At 44.8% G+C, this 18,854-nt stretch overlaps 1 protein-coding gene across 1 annotated transcript in view; it reads right to left on the bottom strand.

The window, feature by feature from the left end:
• FHOD3 (formin homology 2 domain containing 3) overlaps window positions 1-18,854 on the bottom strand; it is a 372,798-nt gene that overhangs the window by 101,394 nt on the left and 252,550 nt on the right. Inside the window, 5 exon segments of the mRNA XM_048511340.1 lie at window positions 3,684-3,849; window positions 8,066-8,093; window positions 10,630-10,803; window positions 14,358-14,501; window positions 16,753-16,847. Coding sequence (XP_048367297.1) covers window positions 3,684-3,849; window positions 8,066-8,093; window positions 10,630-10,803; window positions 14,358-14,501; window positions 16,753-16,847 — 607 coding nt within the window.

The following is an 18,854-nucleotide window of genomic DNA, read 5'->3' as shown; positions in this document are numbered from 1 at the left end:
AGGCTCTGAGAGGTTTGGGACCCTTGCCTCAGGTGGTGAGGGAAACAGAGAATGGTTTTAAAGGTCAATTCTGTACAGCAAATGTATAACGAGCTGCAGTTGTTATAAAGGATGGGTGGGAAAAGGGGAGCGCCCAGAAGGCAAAATCGGGACAGGTAAAAAACCCCACGGGACGTGGAACAGATTGGTTTAAGGCGGGATTGTCCCGCCAAAAGTGGGACGTCTGGTCACCTTAATCTTTACCTTACTAAGACTTAATGTTTTCCCCTCCCCCCCATACGTGTAGGCAGATGCAGAAGACTTCTTAAAGAGTGTGTCTGCTCCGGTGGGGACGGGAGTATTGAGACACTAGGGCATATCCTGTTTGATTGTAAGCTCTATAGTAATGTTAGGGAACCTTTTATTAACAATATAATTGCCTACTTTCTAGAGAGAAATAAGAAGACCCTTCTTTCACTTATCCTTGCTGACAAAAATAATGAAATCTCTTTTTTATTGTTAATTTTATAAGATCTTTCAACATTATTATTTGGAACTATCCACAGAGGATTTTATAATAATTTTTGAATTTTTTACATATTTTAGTTTGAAAGTATTTTATAAATTTAGTTAATTAATTATATACTTGCGGTGGGCTAAAGATACTACAGTTATGTGAATTATTTTGCTCTATATTTGGTACTTTGACCCACTTCTCTTGACTGTTCCTCTAGAGAACTGAGTAACATCTGAGGCTATATTTTATGTATTGGTACATTTTGCTGAATTGTAGTTTTAGTAGGAATTTTATTGCTGAAGAAATGTTAAATTTTTAAAATGCTGGTCTAAGGCTGTAAATAAATGGTATCAATCACTGTATAATCTCCAAGAATGTGGAATGCGAGCCCAAAAATACATCTTTCATTGGTTATAGCAAAGGTGTCATAGTGACATTAAAAAAAAACTGCAGACGCATTAGGCAAGAAGACCTGATTCTCTTTTTCCATCCCAAGAGCCTCATCCAGTCTGGGCAATTTGTAAGACACGTGGGGGAAAGCTGCCTGCTCAGGGAATCTTCTCCAGCCTTCATTTTCTCTTATGGCACATATAACCTCACTCCCCCCATCCCCACACACACATCTGGATTTCCAGAGGTGGGATCCAGCAGGTTCTCACAGGTTCCCGAGAGTAGGTTACTAATTATTTGTGTGTGCCGAGAGGGGGTTACTAATTGGTGATTTTGCAACTTGATTTTTGCCTTAGTTATGCCCCCTCCCAGCAGTAGTGCGCAGAACTTGAAGCAGTCTAGCAGGAGGTGCACCCGCGTGCGTGGCAGCCTGCGCCTGCGTGCATTCGTTGCCCGCCCAAGGACTGGCGCAGCGGCTGCGTCCTTGCCACAGCCCCGCCCAGGAATGCCCTGCCCCCGCAATGCCCGGCCACGCCCCCGTCGTGCCCTGCCCAGCCCCATTGGTGCTACACCACAGTTTGAACCCCACCACCATGGGAACCTGTTACTAAAATTTTTGGATCCCACCACTGAATCTGGCTAATGGTGCCTGATCCTGCCAGGAAGAGTTAAAAAAATCTCAGAAACTTTCCCCCCATCAACTGTTGAAATCAAATAATAATAATAATAAAAAATAATGTGCAGGCAAAGATCCAGGTTTGCTACGAATATTTGCTGCAGCTTAGGTGAATTTTGACATAGATAAGCAATACGCTTTACACCATGAAGGGTTAACCATACTAGCACATGGGCACACATTCATCTCTATGGGCCTCTATTTTTCATTCCTTTTTCTCCTTCTTTAACTGTCCAATTTGGGAGTATGAGATATGTAAGCTATTTTCCTTTACCCCATGCTATGTCATACACAATGTATTAACCTACAATAAATGTTCTGTGTGATGGCATTTTAACAGTGTGTGTGTGCGCGTGTGTGCGTGCATTTAATGGGACAAGGGGGGAATGAGTCTGTTAGCACCAAATTAAAAGGGGGTGGAGGAATGAATCGTGGCATGTGGATTCAGAATGTACCCAGCATTCGTGGCAGATAAGGTCTGTGTTTTGGATGGCCAATGCCAGGACAACCGATCTCAGAAGCTAAGCAGGTTGAGATTTGGATGGAAGGTCTCTGAGCAAACCACTCTGAAACATCTCTTGCCATCAAAACCCTGCAGAGTTGCCATAAGTTGTCTATGACTTGAAGGCCCTTTCCGCCCCAATAACGGGGTGTTAACCACTTAGCCTCCCTTCCACAAATTCTGAGTTGAAGGAAGAGTTGCATTAGTAGTCTGAAAAGCCCTCCCAAAATGACCACTGGGTGTCGCTGTAGACTCCTTTTTATAACAGAAGGTACATAAACCCAAATGAAATTCCATGTTTTTGTGGCCCATAAGTTTACTTTTAAGTTTTGCAAATTAATGAATTAATTCTACCAAATTATGATTTGGATCAGTTGAAGACATCAATTTTTGCATGTTCGGCAAGAGGAGGGCGGGGGGAGGGGTACAGCCAGAACTCAGTGTGATCACAACAAAGGGGTATTTCTTTGTCACACCTGAACGGAGCCTCACAAAGGGATGTATCTGTTCTTGCGGCAGAAGAAGCGCTGTAGAGTCACAGCACACCTGTGATGGCACCTATAAGTTTTCAAGGCAAGAGACATTCAGAAGTGATTTGCTATATTTATCCTATTACCTTGTCCTCTTTATGTTCCTGTCCCTTATTTGTGTTCCCAATTTTCTTCTGCCAGTAGATTAATTTAGAAATATATTTATAGTTTTAAAATATTTTATCCTTTTAATCGTATCTTATCAACCTTATGCTGATCTATGACCGCAATATTAATTAATTAATTAATTAATTATATTTATATACCGCCCTCCCCAGAAGGGCTCAGGCCGGTGAACAACAAACATAAATAGAGCACAACAAAATCAAGGACTAAAATCAGTTAAATATTACTTAATTTGGCTCTATATAAAATAAACCCCACCCCATTAAAACGCAACACACCAAATCGGCATAACAGATGGCACCTACAATCAAATCCCCTAAAAAAAGATAAAGAGAAGATTGATTGATTGATTGCTTCTGTGTAGTGACTCTGGACTTTCCTGGCGGCCTCCCATCCAAACACTAGCCAGGGCCAAGGTGGCTTAGCTTCTGAGATCTGTCTGTCTGTCTGTCTGTCTGTCTGTCTGTCTGTCTGTCCAAGGAGGTCAAGGTTATTCTGCTTTATCCTCACAACAAACCTGTGGAACAGGTCAAAGACAGGGCGGTTTTCTTGAGGCCAAGTCTATTGGCTGAGCAGGGACATGAACCCATGCCCATCTCACCCAAGCCCAGCCCTCCAGCCACTATGCTGCACTGTCTCTGGTCTTAGGTTTGCTCACCAATGATGTCATGTTTAAAGTGCCAGTCTGAACTTTTCACCTGCACTTCTACCCAGGAAAGCCAGATCTCAATTCTGCCCAAGTTCAACCGGAGGGAGGAGATCGAGGTGGGATTGCTGCATCAGATGGCAAGAAGGGAACTTTTGAGCTCGTGCTCAGGAAAGGCCCGCCATTTATGCCTTCCGTCTCATGCAAAGGCACCACCCTAACAAAAGCAGCCTGACATCTAGGGGCGTTCCAGCCACATGGAGCTGAGCCAGAGATGCGTCTCATGCACAGCCGCGGCAGCCGACCTCCGTACTCACAAAGGTGACGATGCTCTAAGCTCATCCTCAAAGGCGCTGCCAGACTCCTCCTCACTCTGGAAGCCTGGGGGGGTCTCCGGCTCAGATCCTCTACAGAACCGGTCAACAAAGGCAGCAGGAAAAACACACATGTGAAAATGTGACGCAGCAACAACGGCCTTCGTAGCTATAGCATGGATCAGCCATTCTCAACCAGGGTTCCGTGGTACCCTGGGGTGACGTGAGCATGTCCCAGGGGTACCGCGGCAACACTACCGCCCCCTCCCCCTCATTTTTGTGGTGACTCCCACCGGCGCCAGCAAGGACATGGAGTTGGCCCATGGGGCAGGGCCAGCCACAAGGTCAGCAGCCACCCTCCCCCCCCCCCCCAGTGCTTCCCTTCACCCCTGGGAGGGGAAGGTGGGGGGTGTGGCAAGCAGGGGCAATGGGAGGGGAAGGTGGAGGGTGGTGGCAGAGGTACCGTGAGATATGAAGAGTGAGGTCAAGGGTACCCTGACCTCAAAAAGGTTGGGAAACATTGGCATGGATTATATAAAGGTCCTTTCATACTCAGGGGTCATTTAAACAGTCTGCTTTGGGACCAAATATAAACAGAAATGGGGGAGGAGGAAAGATATTTGCAGGAATCTTTGAAGAGCACTGTGGACATCCTCATACAAGGAAGGAAATTTCCTAGAGATCTGAAGATTCCTAAGTATGGATTCTCACTCTGCATTTCTGAGATGCATCTGGGCTGTCCTGCTGCCAGAAGACACACTCTGCTTGTCATCTGAAACACCCTCCATTTGAAGAAGAAGAAGAAGAAGAAGAAGAAGAAGAAGAAGAAGAAGAAGAAGTAGAAGAAGAAGAAGAAGAAGAAGAGGAGGAGTTTGGATTTATATCCCCCCTTTCTCTCCTGCAGGAGACTCAAAGGGGCTGACAATCTCCTTGCCCTTCCCCCCTCACAACAAACACCCTGTGAGGTAGGTGGGGCTGAGAGAGCTCAGAAGAGCTGTGACTAGCACAAGGTCACCCAGCTGGCGTGTGTGGGGAGTGTACAGGCTAATCTGAATTCCCCAGATAAGCCTCCACAGCTCAGGCGGCAGAGCTGGGAATCAAACCCGGTTCCTCCAGATTGCTCTTTGGAAACAGATCAAGATCAAACCCAGTGGCTTATTTCAATATTTTGAGCCAGTGTTGGCCTCCTCAGAAGAGGAAAAAAAACTTTGGTAAGTTGGATATGTTGGATGGGTAGAAAAATCTCCCTCAATAACATACAAATGTCGGTTTCGCATGCGTCACCCACGCACAGGCACAAACACAAAACTGATCAGTGTGACTCTGAAAACTTGAATTAAGGGAGATGTGAAAAAAGAAACAAAGGATGATGCCGACAAGTATGCTCAAGATGCCCCGAATCAGTGATTTTCTTTGGGGCACGAGCAGGTTTGGAGAATCAAACAGCAGTTGATATCTTTTCAATGACAGCGTTCATAAAAGCAACTTCTTTGAAACAGGCAGGGTTTATATTAAGCCTTTTGTGGCTCTGTTAGGCCAACAAACATTAACTCTTCTCCAGATACACATAATCGGGAGCAAAAGGAAAATTCCTTAATTCTTAGAATTCAGTCTAAACCACCTAATCCTGAAGGCCAGTGTTCCTAGAGACGGGCTCTGCTCAGCTTCACATATTTTTAAAGCCAGCCGCTCCATGCTTTTCCTAGCACCCGCCAATTATTTTTCTATGTGGCCACAGTCCGGTGGGGCTATGCCCAGTAAGGCTTATTTTTGACATCCGAATATTTGAATGGCTATGCAGTTTTTTTAAAAAAGGGTTCTTTGGTAGCAGCTGCTACCGCAGTACAAGCATCTTCACCGTGTAGCTGAAGGTAAACTGTGGCCGCAATTACGTGGCTGGCCCTGTCCCCTGTGGCAGTCATTTTGTGCCTGTGCCCACCGTTTTGTGTCATTATTCCAGTGGTCCCCTCAGGCTCATTTTCCAGAATCGACCATGGAACTCTAAACACATTATAAGTAACTTTGGATGTATGTGTGGATGTATCCATCTATGTGTGTGTGTGTGGGGGGGGGGTAACTTCAAAGAGGCTCATTGTACATAAAGTACATTATACCTTGGGCCTTTGAGCTGCACTTTGGGGCTGTGGTGTGGTCTCCTTTCATTTCTGTTTACACGCAAGGAGGAAGCCCACAGCTTCTTGTGCAGCTTTTCTGCTAAACTCTGCTAGGTCTCTGGTTCTCCAGGTTTTCTTAACTCTGCCCATCACCATAGCCTTAAAGGCACAGATCTCATCACACCCAGGAATCTGAAGACTAGAGCTGATATTCTCTCCCCCTGCCTTCTCTTACACACACACACACACACACACACACACACACACACACACACACACACACACACACACACACACACACTCACTCACTCACTCACTCACTCACTCACTCACTCACTCACTCACTCACTCACTCACTCACTCACTCACTCACTCACTCACTCACTCTTCCTGGCGCAAGAGAAGAGAAGAGGAGAAGAGAAGAGAGAGGCTTGTTTTAAAACAGAGTCTCAGCTGAAATAAAGTTTTAAAAGACCATTTCGATTATCATGGAGAGCAGAAGCAGAGCAGGGGAAGTGGGTGGAGCCCAAAAGACGCCCTGCTTGTACTGTTCTTTGCAAAAGCCTGCTCTGTTGTTACATCAAGATATTGATATCGTGATATGTGCACTTAGAGAAGCATGAAAAAGCCGGCATCATGGAGGGGGCGAAGAGGAAGTTGCACAAAGTGGTCCGAGGGAGTGGGAGGGGGCTAATTGGTGGAGTGGGTGAGGGGACGATGTCCTAGGGCAACAGCTGTGCTCTCTGGCAAATCTGTCTCATCTGGCGGTGAAGCAAATGAAAAGTCATGCTAAAAATGGACTCCCTTGCAATGGAGAGAATGGAAAGTGAAGGTGGGGAACCAGAAAAAATAGGTCTGTACAAGAATTCTGGCTGTGACGGACATTCGCTCCCATTGCGCAGCAAGCATAATTTGCCAGACTGGCCATTAAGACCAGAATAAGTAAGGCAAAATTAGTGCTGTTGAGAATCAGGGGCACTACAGCCCCTCCCTCCTGAAAATGTTCCCTCTGGGTGTCCACCCCTTGTGCAGCTGTGCAGCTATGCAGCTGCTTAAGAGGGGGAGCTGTGATTCTCAGAGTCTGCTTCTCAGAGTCTGGACATACATAAGACTTTTTATTAGCACTGCTTTGCTGTTATTGGGTCCCTGAGGAGATAAATATTTGAGACCGGCCAAGGGGGAAACTTGAGGAAGAAGCGAAAGGATTCTGGTGCCTCGATCACACGCGTGCCTCTCATTCTCACCAAACTCCCTAAATAGCAATTTCAGAAGCAACAGTAAAGAAGAGTGCCTCTAATCATGTGCAGATCGCTTTATCCTGACCAAATAGTAAATGCAGATGATCCCCGAGTAGACACAATTAAGTGAAGAGTTTTCCTCCCCCGAACACCAGCACTGGTGGGAGGCAACAGAGACCCCAATCCAACCCTGAGACATGCACAGGATGACCCCTGCCTTTCTTGGCCTCACGCTCTTAGGTAATTTTAGCTGCTTGTTATTCAGAGGGCAAGCGCCAGACCTCCACTTCTGTTGCCAAGGTGAAGGGCGCTCACTTGCCTGGACTGGGGGAATGTCCAATAAAGGCCCTTTCCCCACTTACCTTAAGCGCCGCGCTACTCTCCTAAAGTAGCACAGGGTCCAGCTGCACTCCCCACTTCAAGGGCGGCAGAACCTTGGCAGCCCAGCTGCACCTCGCTGGCCTCCCTTTAAGCCCCCTCCCAGTAGCTGTAATTCCCTGGTGCCTTTTCAAATGGTGCCAGCTTTTAGTGACCTTCGTAATGAGAGCTGTCGTGGGGAAACTCCAGGGCGCGTGCCAGGAATTGCGCGCAGCAACCCTCCGACAAGGGTAAGTGGGGAAAGGGCCAAAGACTCTCCGAGTGGACAATTCCCCCATTCCAGCACATGATTTAGTAGATAACGGGGTTTGCCTTGAATACAGCAACATCCGGGGGGGCGGGGGCGGGGGGAGGGAGAAATGTCTACATTTAGGTGAATATGCAGACTGAGTATGAAACAACAACCTTGGTCATTTCTAAGTCTACATAATACAATAGCTTGTTGGGTTGGATCCAACAATTGGCTCAAAGCTCTCCAGTTTCCACTCCCCCTGACCCCGGGGTCTCCTGTAGAATAACAGCACAGGAGACAGTGGGCTGCGGTGGGGGGCGGGGAGAAGTGAACTGCTTCCTCCTTTGTAAGTGCAGCTTGGCAGGAAGAAGAGGCAGGAAGGGAAATTTACCCCCTTCCCCTGCCCCTCTGCAGCTGACTGACCCACATGGCAGATTGCATCGCAGGAGTCCTGCAGCCCCAGGAATAAAGTGGGTATAATTCATGACCATCAGCACCTTCTACTGATGGACTCCCAGATCCAATCACATCCTGGGATTGTTGGAAAAGAAGCGGATGGGATAGCATAGGTCAAAAATACATTATACATTACTGGATTCATTTTCCCCCCCTTTTTTGGCTATTAATTGCATGCTGCTCTTAGATTTTCACAGTACTTGTCTTGAAAGAGGGTACATTGCGATTTTAATGCCAAAGGCAGCATAATGTTGTACCTATCAAAATGGATTCAACAAAAGATCTCATCCTGCTTACATCACATGTAAAACAAAGTTCCTGATAACAAGAGACATTAAGATAATGTTAAAATTGTTTGCTTATTTCAGTCAACTAAACTATTCTATTTCTACAAATGTTTATCGAAAAAAGCTATCTCTTTCCATAAATCTACAATTTATACTAATTACTAACTTTGTTTTCACAGTCATTAACACATATCACGACTTTTCAATTAAATATTGCTTTAATCCTACAAAACGGAATGATGGAGGAACCGGAAGGAACAGATGGAGACGGAGCAAAAAGAGAGGAGCAGACAGGAACAGGGAATGTGGGACTGGACAGAGCGAAGGAAATGGGAAAAGACTGAGAGATTAAGAAGAAAACAGGGAAGAATACAAGGGAGAAAGCAGGAAGGAAGTATGACTTTGGCAGATGAATGATACGAAAGGAAAGGAGGCAGGGAGTCAGTGATGCTGACTGGACAAGGACACAGAATCTGGACACGGTTATGAGCACGTTTCTAGAGGGAAGTGACAGTTAGGGCAAACTATTAAAAGGAGAGTTTGGAGAAAGGGAGAGTGCAGAGGCGTACCTAGGAAAAATGGAGCCCGGGGACAAAATGCGTTTTAAGCCCTCCACCCCGCTGGGCAGCCGCCCTCCCCCACCATGACCAAACAATGATTTTTTTACATCAGGTCGTTTCAAAGTCACCATCACATTATAGAACATGCCCCAACTCAGAAATCTGAACACAGCAATGGGCCATGCCACACAGCAGAAATAATGTTTTTGGAAAACATTTTCAAAATGCTTTCAAAATGTTTTATTACTGCTATGAAAACATTTTATGGTGTTGTATCCAGTTCCCCCAATTGGGGGAAACAGCATCACTTTCAATGTTATTTAAACTGAGGATTCTAGATTCTCCCTTTAAGGTGGATTTAAAAGGAGAATCTGGGCTCTCAAGTTTACCCCAAACAGAGTGATGCTAGGAGATCCACCCCTCGAACAAAGCATCATTTTCAATGGTGTTTTAAACTAGGGAAGCCCAGGTTCTCCTTTTAAAATCCCACCTTAAAGGGAGAATCTGGGGTCACTAGTTTAAACAATATTGGAAGTGATGCTATTTTGGGTGGATTCTCTCCCACCGGAGAACAGCATCACTTTCAATGTTTAAACTGGGGACTCCCAGATTCTCCCTTTAAATCCATGCCCAAGCAAGTGGATTCAAAGGCGAGAATCTGGGGAATTGAGGGGGTGCCTGCTGTCAGAGGTGCAATCGTTAAGTACTAGCAGCACCAAAATTTCAGAGACTCTCCTGATGATACCACCCAGGTTTGGTGAAGTTTGTTTCAGGGGGTCCAAAATTATGGACCCTCAAAGGTGTAGCCCCCATTTCCTATTAGCTCTCATTGGAAACAATGGGGGATGGGGGCACTCCCTTTGGGAGTGCATAACTTTGGACTCCCTGAATCAATCCTCACCAAACCTGGGTGATCTAATCAGGAGAGCATTCCAAAAAATCCCTGAAATTTTGGTGCTGCTAACCTAAAAAACCGCTTCTGCAGGCCAAAAACTGAAAGAACACTAAAAATACAAAAAACCACAAACGAACCTGCATTTTTGGGCCCCCCCACAAGAGGGGCGCCCGGGGACATTTGACTCCCCATGTCTCCATTGCAGATATGCCCCTGGGAGAATGCCAACTCACTGGGAGAGTTATTAGCATACCTGCCCACTGTTGTTGTTTCTGGCAAAGACTCCAGAAAGCTTTAATAGCTCGGCTGGAAATGCACCTTGCTCTGGGATTCTGTGGCCTGTGGCTTCTGCCTGGTTCCACATCACATCAGCACACAGGTCTGTGCCACAAACAGAAGCCGAGAGACGTGCTCTCTTCCATCCTTGCCTGCCCTGAGCCCTAAGCACCCTCAGATTTCCAGTACAGGAGTGCCCGAGAGAAAGCTACATTGGGGCTTGGCACGGACACCTGGGAAATGAAGTATGGGACTTCCTGGATTCCCAGGCACTTGGAGCAATCCAGGCCCTGAAAATGTATACCCTGCCGCCCTCACCTCCCCTTCTCTTTGGAGGCAGAAGTAGAGGAAAGGTGAGAGGAGAAGAAGGAGCGGAGAGGCCTTGCAATGACAGGCCAGAAAGAGACAAAAGCAGGGCCACCGGGCCCGGACAATTTGTTACTTTCTTGCACTCTCACTCTCTCACTGGGCTTCGTCTAACAGCATTACGAAGGGGAACTCCTGAGCTTAGGCATGAGGCAGAGTAGCGGATAAAGTGCTCTTGATCATCTGGACAGAATGCCTCCGGCTCCTCCGTCGCTCCAGCCCCCTCCGCTCGGGGCACCCCAGACTGGCTCTTCTGCGGTCTTTCCGGCAACTGGGAGGGGGTTCCCCGTTGATGTCCCCGTCCTCGTGTCTGAGCGTCATCTGAAAAGAATGCAAGGGGACACGGTGGAGGAATGCTGGCCCACTCTTAAAATGCTTCCCAAATGCTTTGCTGATCCGTATGTGTGGCTCTGCTCAGTAGACGCCTTGGGTACTTTCGCATATGCAGAATAATGCACTTTCAATACACTTAGCAGCTGGATTTTACTGTGCGGAACAGCAAAATCCACTTGCAAACAGTTGTGAAAGTGGATTGAAAGTGCATTATTCTGCAGGTGCAAAAGTGCCCCTTGAAGACTTTCTTTGTACCATTTGGCATTCCCGCAGTGAACCCATCTTACTCACCAATGTTTCAATTGAGGTTTTCGTGTTTTGTTTCTGTTAATATTTTAACTCTTTTTAAAATGGTCTTAACAATGCGTATTTGGAAAAGGTGTTGATTTTAACTGTGCAACCCAAAAGTGTCCGGGGGGGGGGGAGGAGTTGCAGTGGAAGTGACGTGGCCCCTGTGTGGCACCAGTGCCCACTGTGTCATCCAACTGGGCACGGACATCAATGCAGAAGCCCTTAAATGGGCATCAGGGGGCTGTGCAGCAGCACGATGACTACGTGTAAAGCTCAATGCTAGTGCTTCTCTGACACAGGCTGCCTGGGTGGCTGGATGGGGGGTGTTTGGGGGGGGGGGAGCCAACTTTAGTCAGCTTCCAGTGCCCTGGAAAAAGAGTGGCAAAAGCCGTCACCCTCACTGGAGCTTTTGACCAGCTGATGGGTTTAGGGTTAGGGTAAAATAATGCTGAATAAACTTTCAATAATGCCTTATCTTACTTCCTTGTTTAACGTTAGCTATCGAAGAGCCTATAGCCTACTCCGTTACAAAATTTTCATTAAATCCATAACTATACCAACGGGATTTATAACAAAGTACCAACTGAGGGTAGAATTTGCAGTTGTCAAATAGGAGGTGTTGGAAAACTCGAACATATATTATTTGAATGCTCATACTATGATGAGATACGTTGGATGCTTCTGTCCTTTGACCAGACAAACTCTCCTTCGGCTAAGAAAGAAAAGGTTAAAATACTGTTATCAGATACCAATAAAAATCTAACGTATTCTGTTGCCAAGTTTGCCTGGATATCAAGTAAAATCAGGAAGGCCCGACAGAGCGCTATTGGCTCTGCCAGCTAATCCTTATTATTAATTATTATTAGACTGACCTTCCACTCATCATCTTGAGCGGATGTTCTGAGTTCCTGAGGCCTATTATCTGCATTTTGTTAACTGTTTTAATCTGTATATTTGTAATATCTGTAAATTTTATGAGTTTAATTCTTTTGGATCTTGCTGGTCAATGACCGTAAATAAACTATGATGATGATGATGATGATGATGATGATGATGATGATGATGATGATGATGATGATGATGATGATGATGATGATGATGGGTTTAGGGTTTTTTTCTCTTGGTGGCTGTGCCAGCAGTTCCCTCTTCAGAGGTGGTGCAGGGGCTCCATGCCCAGCTGCCGCGGATCTACCGCCCTCCCTTTTGGCTGGGTGATAATGGTTTTAAAAATGCGATTTTATCATGTATGTTTCAAATTACTAGCTGCCTCGAGGCCCTTGTAAGAGCAGAAATGCGGGAGGCAAACATTGTAAATACACAATAGAGCTTTCTAGCACTGGAGGATAGTTTGGTATTTGTGGACTGTTTGATCCTACTGTCTCCCTAAGGGCCACTAATCTGGAATATATGGGACAAGCTGAGAACACTTCCACTTCCCCAACAGGATTTTATTGTCCCCTGCGGACAGCACAAGCAAATTTTTTCACAGCCACCAGGTCCTTCTAAAGCAGGGGTAGGGAACCTGCGGCTCTCCAGATGTTCAGGAACTACAATTCCCATCAGCCTCTGTCAGCATGGCCAATTGGCCATGCTGACAGAGGCTGATGGGAATTGTAGTTCCTGAACATCTGGAGAGCCGCAGGTTCCCTACCCCTGTTCTAAAGCATTTCCCATCAGGCAGTTTTAGAACATCAAGGTTCTGGGAAGTCCAGCGATTTTACCCTACAATCTGAAGGCAAAATAATTTGGCCTAAAGTTTTCTGGAGCGAGAAAAACTTTACTAGAGAAAGTAAATTAAACTCACATAAATCAACACTAGACTTTTCCTTGGCATAATATGGTATTCAGCTTGAAGAGACTGAAAAGTGTGTTTGTTCACTGTTAAGAGACCAATATCTTCCCTTCCCGTAACATGCTATATTGTGGGTTACTTTGTTTACTCAGTCATATACTTATAACCTACACTGCCAGCTGATAGTTCTGAACATGACTTTCAAATCTCCATTAGCACAACCACAAGCCAATAAAAACATCATATCAAGGGATCATCCTGGTTTACGTCAGAGCGTGAAAACAGGGATTCCTGAACAATCTAAATTTTAACTTGCATTCTAACTGTTAGGTTCAAGCTATTTATGTCTAATGATAACTGAATCCAAATTTTCCAACTGGCTCCCATTAATTACAAACAAAATTAAGGAAATTGGCATTTCTATTGAATCTTTGGGTATGTTTTCCCATGCTGAAGCCTATAACAGTTTGAAAGAAGGATTACTAGAAACAGAATCTCAAAACCTATTTGCATCTGCATCCAAAACATGTTCACCCAATACCATTTAAATGGGGATGCATAGCAGATTACATAATGCTGAATCCTCACCTTAGGAGAGCTATATCATTGGCTTGGTTCAGTTTCTGCCTTCAGCGCTGCTATATGGTAGATTTAAAAAATAGAGGGTGCAAAGAGATTGTGCTCCTGTAACTCTAATCAACTGGAAACTTTAGCTCATTCCCTCTTCTATTGCACTAAATATGAGGGAACTAGGGGAAAATATGCAAATGCTCTTCCCTTGAACTGTGACAGGATTTTAGATACTCAAAAGATCTTATAACCCTGATCTTGTAGTTTGTGAATTGATGGTCAAGTTTTTACTAGAAATTATACACCCTAAAGGATAGTTCTGCTTTTTAACTTTGTTGTGCCACTCTGCTATTAAGAGATCCTTTGTTATCATTATCTTTGGGGACTGTTTTAAATCTGGTTTTTGTTTTTTCTCTCTCTGTATTTTACCCGTATTGTCTTATATGCCAACAAAAGTTTGGTGCTACTACTTGCATTCACTGAGGGCTGGATTAGACTTCCCTTGTTTTAGATGTGAAACTATTATTCTGAAAAGAGTTTTCATTGTTGTCAGAAATACAAAGGGTTCAACACATGTACTCAATTGGCCTATTTTGCAGCATTTTGACCATATGACATACCCGTGGGGGCGAACCTTTGGCACTCCAGATGTTATGGACTACAATTCCCATCAGCCCCTGCCAGCATGGCCAATTGGCCATGCTGGCAGGGGCTGATGGGAATTGTAGTCCATAACATCTGGAGTGCCAAAGGTTCGCCACCATTGACATAAACAAAAGGTTTACTTTCCAAAGGAAAATCCATAAGCAATACAATCCAGGCCACGCTCAGCCCAATTTCAAAGAACACACAGAAAGCGAGATGCACAGAATGAGGCGCTTCCTGTTACCTCGTAAATGTTGAATTGCTCTACCAGATCCAAGTCCGCCCCTTTCTTGTTCAAGTGTCTCTGGGAAACAGCTTCAATCCCCAGCTCTTCTAGATAGTCCACAACGTCGTAGAAGGAATCCTGATCTGGCAAGCCAGCCAGTGTCTGCAAGTCAGAGAACAAAGCATTTCAGTCCCTCTGGCATGAAAAGCATTAGACTGGAGAGAACAGCATGAAGAGAAATAGGAAATAATATGACAGAGAGCTGAACAACTTCCTGTGTCTAACAGGCAGCATCCACACAATCCATCAGATTTCAGAGACAGTTCATCCTGAAGTCCTTCCACTGAAATCAAAGAGAGTTAAAAATGCTCAGCTTTGGCTGGATCATGCCATAGTGATCACTATTCTGTATTTAAAAGTAAAGGACAAATCCCATCAAGATTTTAGTAATAGAATCATAGAAGCGACCCCAAGGGCCATCAAGTCCAACCCCCTGCAATGCAGGAACACACAGTCAAAGCACTCCTGACAGATGGCCATCCAGCCTCTCTTTAAAAACCTCCAAAGAAGGAGACTCCACCACTCTCCAAGGAAGTGCATTCCACTATCGAACAGCCCTGACAGTCAGGAAGTTTTCCCTGATGTTTCTTTTCTTTCACCTTGAACCCATTACTCCTGGTCCTAGTCTTTGCAGCAGCAGAAAACAAGCTTGCTTCCTCACCAACATGGCATTCCTTCAAATATCTTAACATGGCTATCATGTCACTTCTTAGTCTTCTCTTCACCAAACTAAACATACCCAGCTCCCTACATCTCTCCTTATAGGGCATGGATTCCAGACCTTTTACCATTTTAGCTGCCCTCCTCTGCACCCGTTCTAGCTTGTCAATATCCTTCTTGAACTGCGGTGCCCAGAACTGCACACAATATTCCAGGTGAGGTCTAACCAATGCAGAATAGAGAGGTACAATTTCATCCCCAGATCTAGACACTATACTCCTATTGATGCAGCCCAAAATTGCATTGGCTTTCTTGGCTGCCACATCACACTGCTGACTCATGCTCAGTTTGTGGTTGACTAAGACTCCCAGATCCCCATTGCATGTAGCATTGTCAAGCCAGGTGTCACCCATAATATATCTGTGCATTTCACTTTTTCTGCCTAAGTGTAGTATCTTACATTTATCTCTGTTGAAATTCATTTGTTTTGGCCCAGCTTTCTAATCTGTCCAGGTCATTTTGAATTCTGACTCTGTCCTCTGGGGTATTAGCTATTTTGGTGTCGTCTGCAAATTTGATTAGCATGCCTTCTATTCCATCATCCAAGTCATTGATAAAAATATTGAATAGCATTGGGACCAGGACAGAACCCTGTGGCACCCCACTAGTTACTTCTCTCCAGGATGAAGATGAGCCATTGATGAGCACCCTTTTAGTTCGGTCAGCCAACCAATTACAAATCCAACTAATAGTAGCATTATCTAGTCCACATTTCACTAGCTTACTTACAAGAATATTATGGGGCACCTTGTAAAAAGCTTTACTAAAATCAAGGCATGCTACATCCACAGCATTCCCTTGGTCTACCAAGCTCGTCACTTTATCAAAAAAAGAGATAAGCTTAGTCTGGCATGACTTGTTTTTCAGAAACCCATGCTGACTTTTTGTGATCACAGTATTCCCTTCTAAGTGCTGGCAGACCATCTGTTTAATGATCTGCTCCAGAATCTTCCCTGGTATTGATGTCAGGCTGACTGGGCAGTAATTATTAGGGTCCTCCTTTTTCCTCTTTTTGAAGATGGGGATAATATTAGCCCTCCTCCAGTCCACTGGGATTTCTCCTGTTCTCCAGGAGTTCTCAAACATTATAGCAAGTGGTTCTGAGATTACTTCTGCCTGTTCTTTTAATACTCTGGGATGTACTTCATCAAGGCCTGGAGATTTGAATTCATTGCATCTGTCTTCACCCAAGAGGAGGTGAGGAAAATTCCTGCACCTGAACCAAGCTTCTTAGGAGGTGAATTCGAGGAACTAGCGAAGATAGTGGTAGACAAGGAAGAAGTTCTGACAGCCATTGATAAACTAAATGCTACCAAATCCCCTGGCCCAGATTGCATTCACCCAAGAGTTCTTAAAGAGCTCAAGCATGAAATTGCTGATCTTCCTTCTCAAAGGAAGTGGCACAGAAGCATCAAGGAAGCAGTAGTCAGGCAAAATGGCGGATCAGCCTGGCTCAGGACACTCTGCAGGAAGAGATTCCCTGAACAAACAAAAAACTGTGGGAAAACCCCACTGCTAAGCAAACAGCCGCAGGGTAAAGAAGTACATGCATAAAGAAGTACATGCAGTGGCAATGTTGAAGGATGTGCTGTATGTGTATATACATATATGCAAATCCCAAGTGAAAACAAACCTTGTTCACTAAAGTCATTGCATAAACTAGCAGCTCAGTGTCAAGCCCATCCTTTTCCTCCAAGATCTCCATGACATTGGACCATGGCTTCAGGCCTAAATGGAAACAAGAACAATGAAGAAAGTGGATCAAATGCAGTCACCCAATGTACAAATGGGATTCAGCACCACACAGTTAAATGCAAAACAAATGGTTCATTTTAGATGTGACAGATAATGACAACAAATCACACAACGTTGGCTTTCTTACAGATGGAGTGAAGATGGACAGGATTGAACTGGTACCCGTTCAGTCATCTGCACGATGAAGGGCAGATGGTGAAAAGACAAACCCACCAAGGTATGTTACCCACCTCCCTCAGGACCTTCTAAAACCTGGGACCAGTGCAGGACCAACATTTCAGTAAGTGAAAACAGAATTGTAGCCTTAAACAAAGTAGGCATACTAAGAAAGATCAGGCCTTCCCATGATTTTCTTTGAAGTTCAAATCAGCTGTGAGACAGCGGGGTTGGTAATAGATAGAGTCACAGGAAAGTCACTGAACTAGGGATTACTGAAACTGCTTCCATGCCATTTCCCCCCTCTAAATGTCAGTCCCTCATCCTATCAAGCAAAGTTCTCATTTGCTCTGTGGAAGAAAACATGAGGGCCCGTCTTCTTACACCAGCAGTTTAAAGTTCCTTTTTTCCCCACCACCAACAGTCAATGACTTGATGGAAGAAGACTCACAACTTGATAATGATGCTGTTGATGAGGCATCGTGGACTGAGCACTCCTCAGTGTTAAGGGACAGTGTGGGAAAATGTATTGTCGAAGGCTTTCACGGCCGGAATCACTGGGGTGCTGTGTGGTTTCCGGGCTGTATGGCCGTGTTCTAGCAGCATTCTCTCCTGACGTTTCACCTGCATCTGTGGTCTTTGAAATGTAGACTGAAATGTAGACTTTGAAATGTAGACTGATGTAGAAGATGCCAGCCACAGATGCAGGCAAAACGTCTGATGATCCTCTGAAGATGCCAGCCACAGATGCAGGCAAAACGTCAGGAGAGAATGCTGCTAGAACACGGCCATACAGCCCGGAAACCACACAGCACCCCAGTGTGGGAAAACTCACACTGAGAACGTTACTTTCAGTAAATGCTCTGTGACGGGTGTGACATGGTGCTTAATTCTTATTCACCAGATTTCTCTGATCAAATTTCAATAATATGATTAATATTATTATTAATAATAATACCTGGTGACAGCAGGTCGTTGAAAAAGAACACGAGAAGGTCACTAAATACCACGATTTGAAAATCGAGATTCAGCAACTATGGCACAAACCAGCTGAGGTCGCCCCAGTGGTAACCCTGTTCACCATTCCGAAAACACTAGGGCAGCACTTGAAACATCTTCAAATCGACAAAATTAACATCTGTCAGACTCGGAAGGCAGCCCTGCTGGGATCCGCACGAATACTACGCCGATACATTACAACTTCCTATGCCTCTGGGTGAGGCTTGAATTGTAGTGAAAGGCCAACAACCAGCTAAAGAACTGGCAGCTGTGATATGAAACAAAATTAAATAATAAGGACATTCAAGGCAGCTCACAAACTCCTTCCCTGCTTGTCCTCACAACAGACACCTTGTGCAGCAAATGAGGCTGAGAGAGTTCTGAGAGAACTGTGACTGGCCCACAGTCATGCAGCAGGCTTCATATGGAGGAGTGGGAAAACAAATTCAGTTCACTGGATAAGAGTACGCCACTCATATGGAGGAGAAGGGAATCAAACCCAATTTAGAGTCCACCTGCTCTTAATCACCACACCACGCTGGGTCTCAACAGGAGAAGGTATGTTTGAAGAATAAGGAAGCAAGTATATTTTTTGTCCCAATTTAGGTTTTCAGGCATTTCTAATTTTTTTGGTATAAATGTTAATTTGCTGTAATATTTAGGGTGAGAAATAATTCTTTGCCATCAAACTTTAAAAAACCCCAGATATTTTCTGTAAATGTTGGGGGAAGGGAAGTTGCACAGATATTTCAGAAACATATGGAATAAATACAGTGGCTCTAAGAAGACATGATTGGTAAAAATTATATCCTTGCATCATAAAAT

Source organism: Sphaerodactylus townsendi, linkage group LG11 (assembly GCF_021028975.2).
Source record: "Sphaerodactylus townsendi isolate TG3544 linkage group LG11, MPM_Stown_v2.3, whole genome shotgun sequence".
Classification (NCBI taxonomy): Eukaryota; Metazoa; Chordata; class Lepidosauria; order Squamata; family Sphaerodactylidae; genus Sphaerodactylus; species Sphaerodactylus townsendi.
Note: the sequence above shows the minus strand (reverse complement) of the source record. Positions and strands in the feature narration are given on the sequence as shown.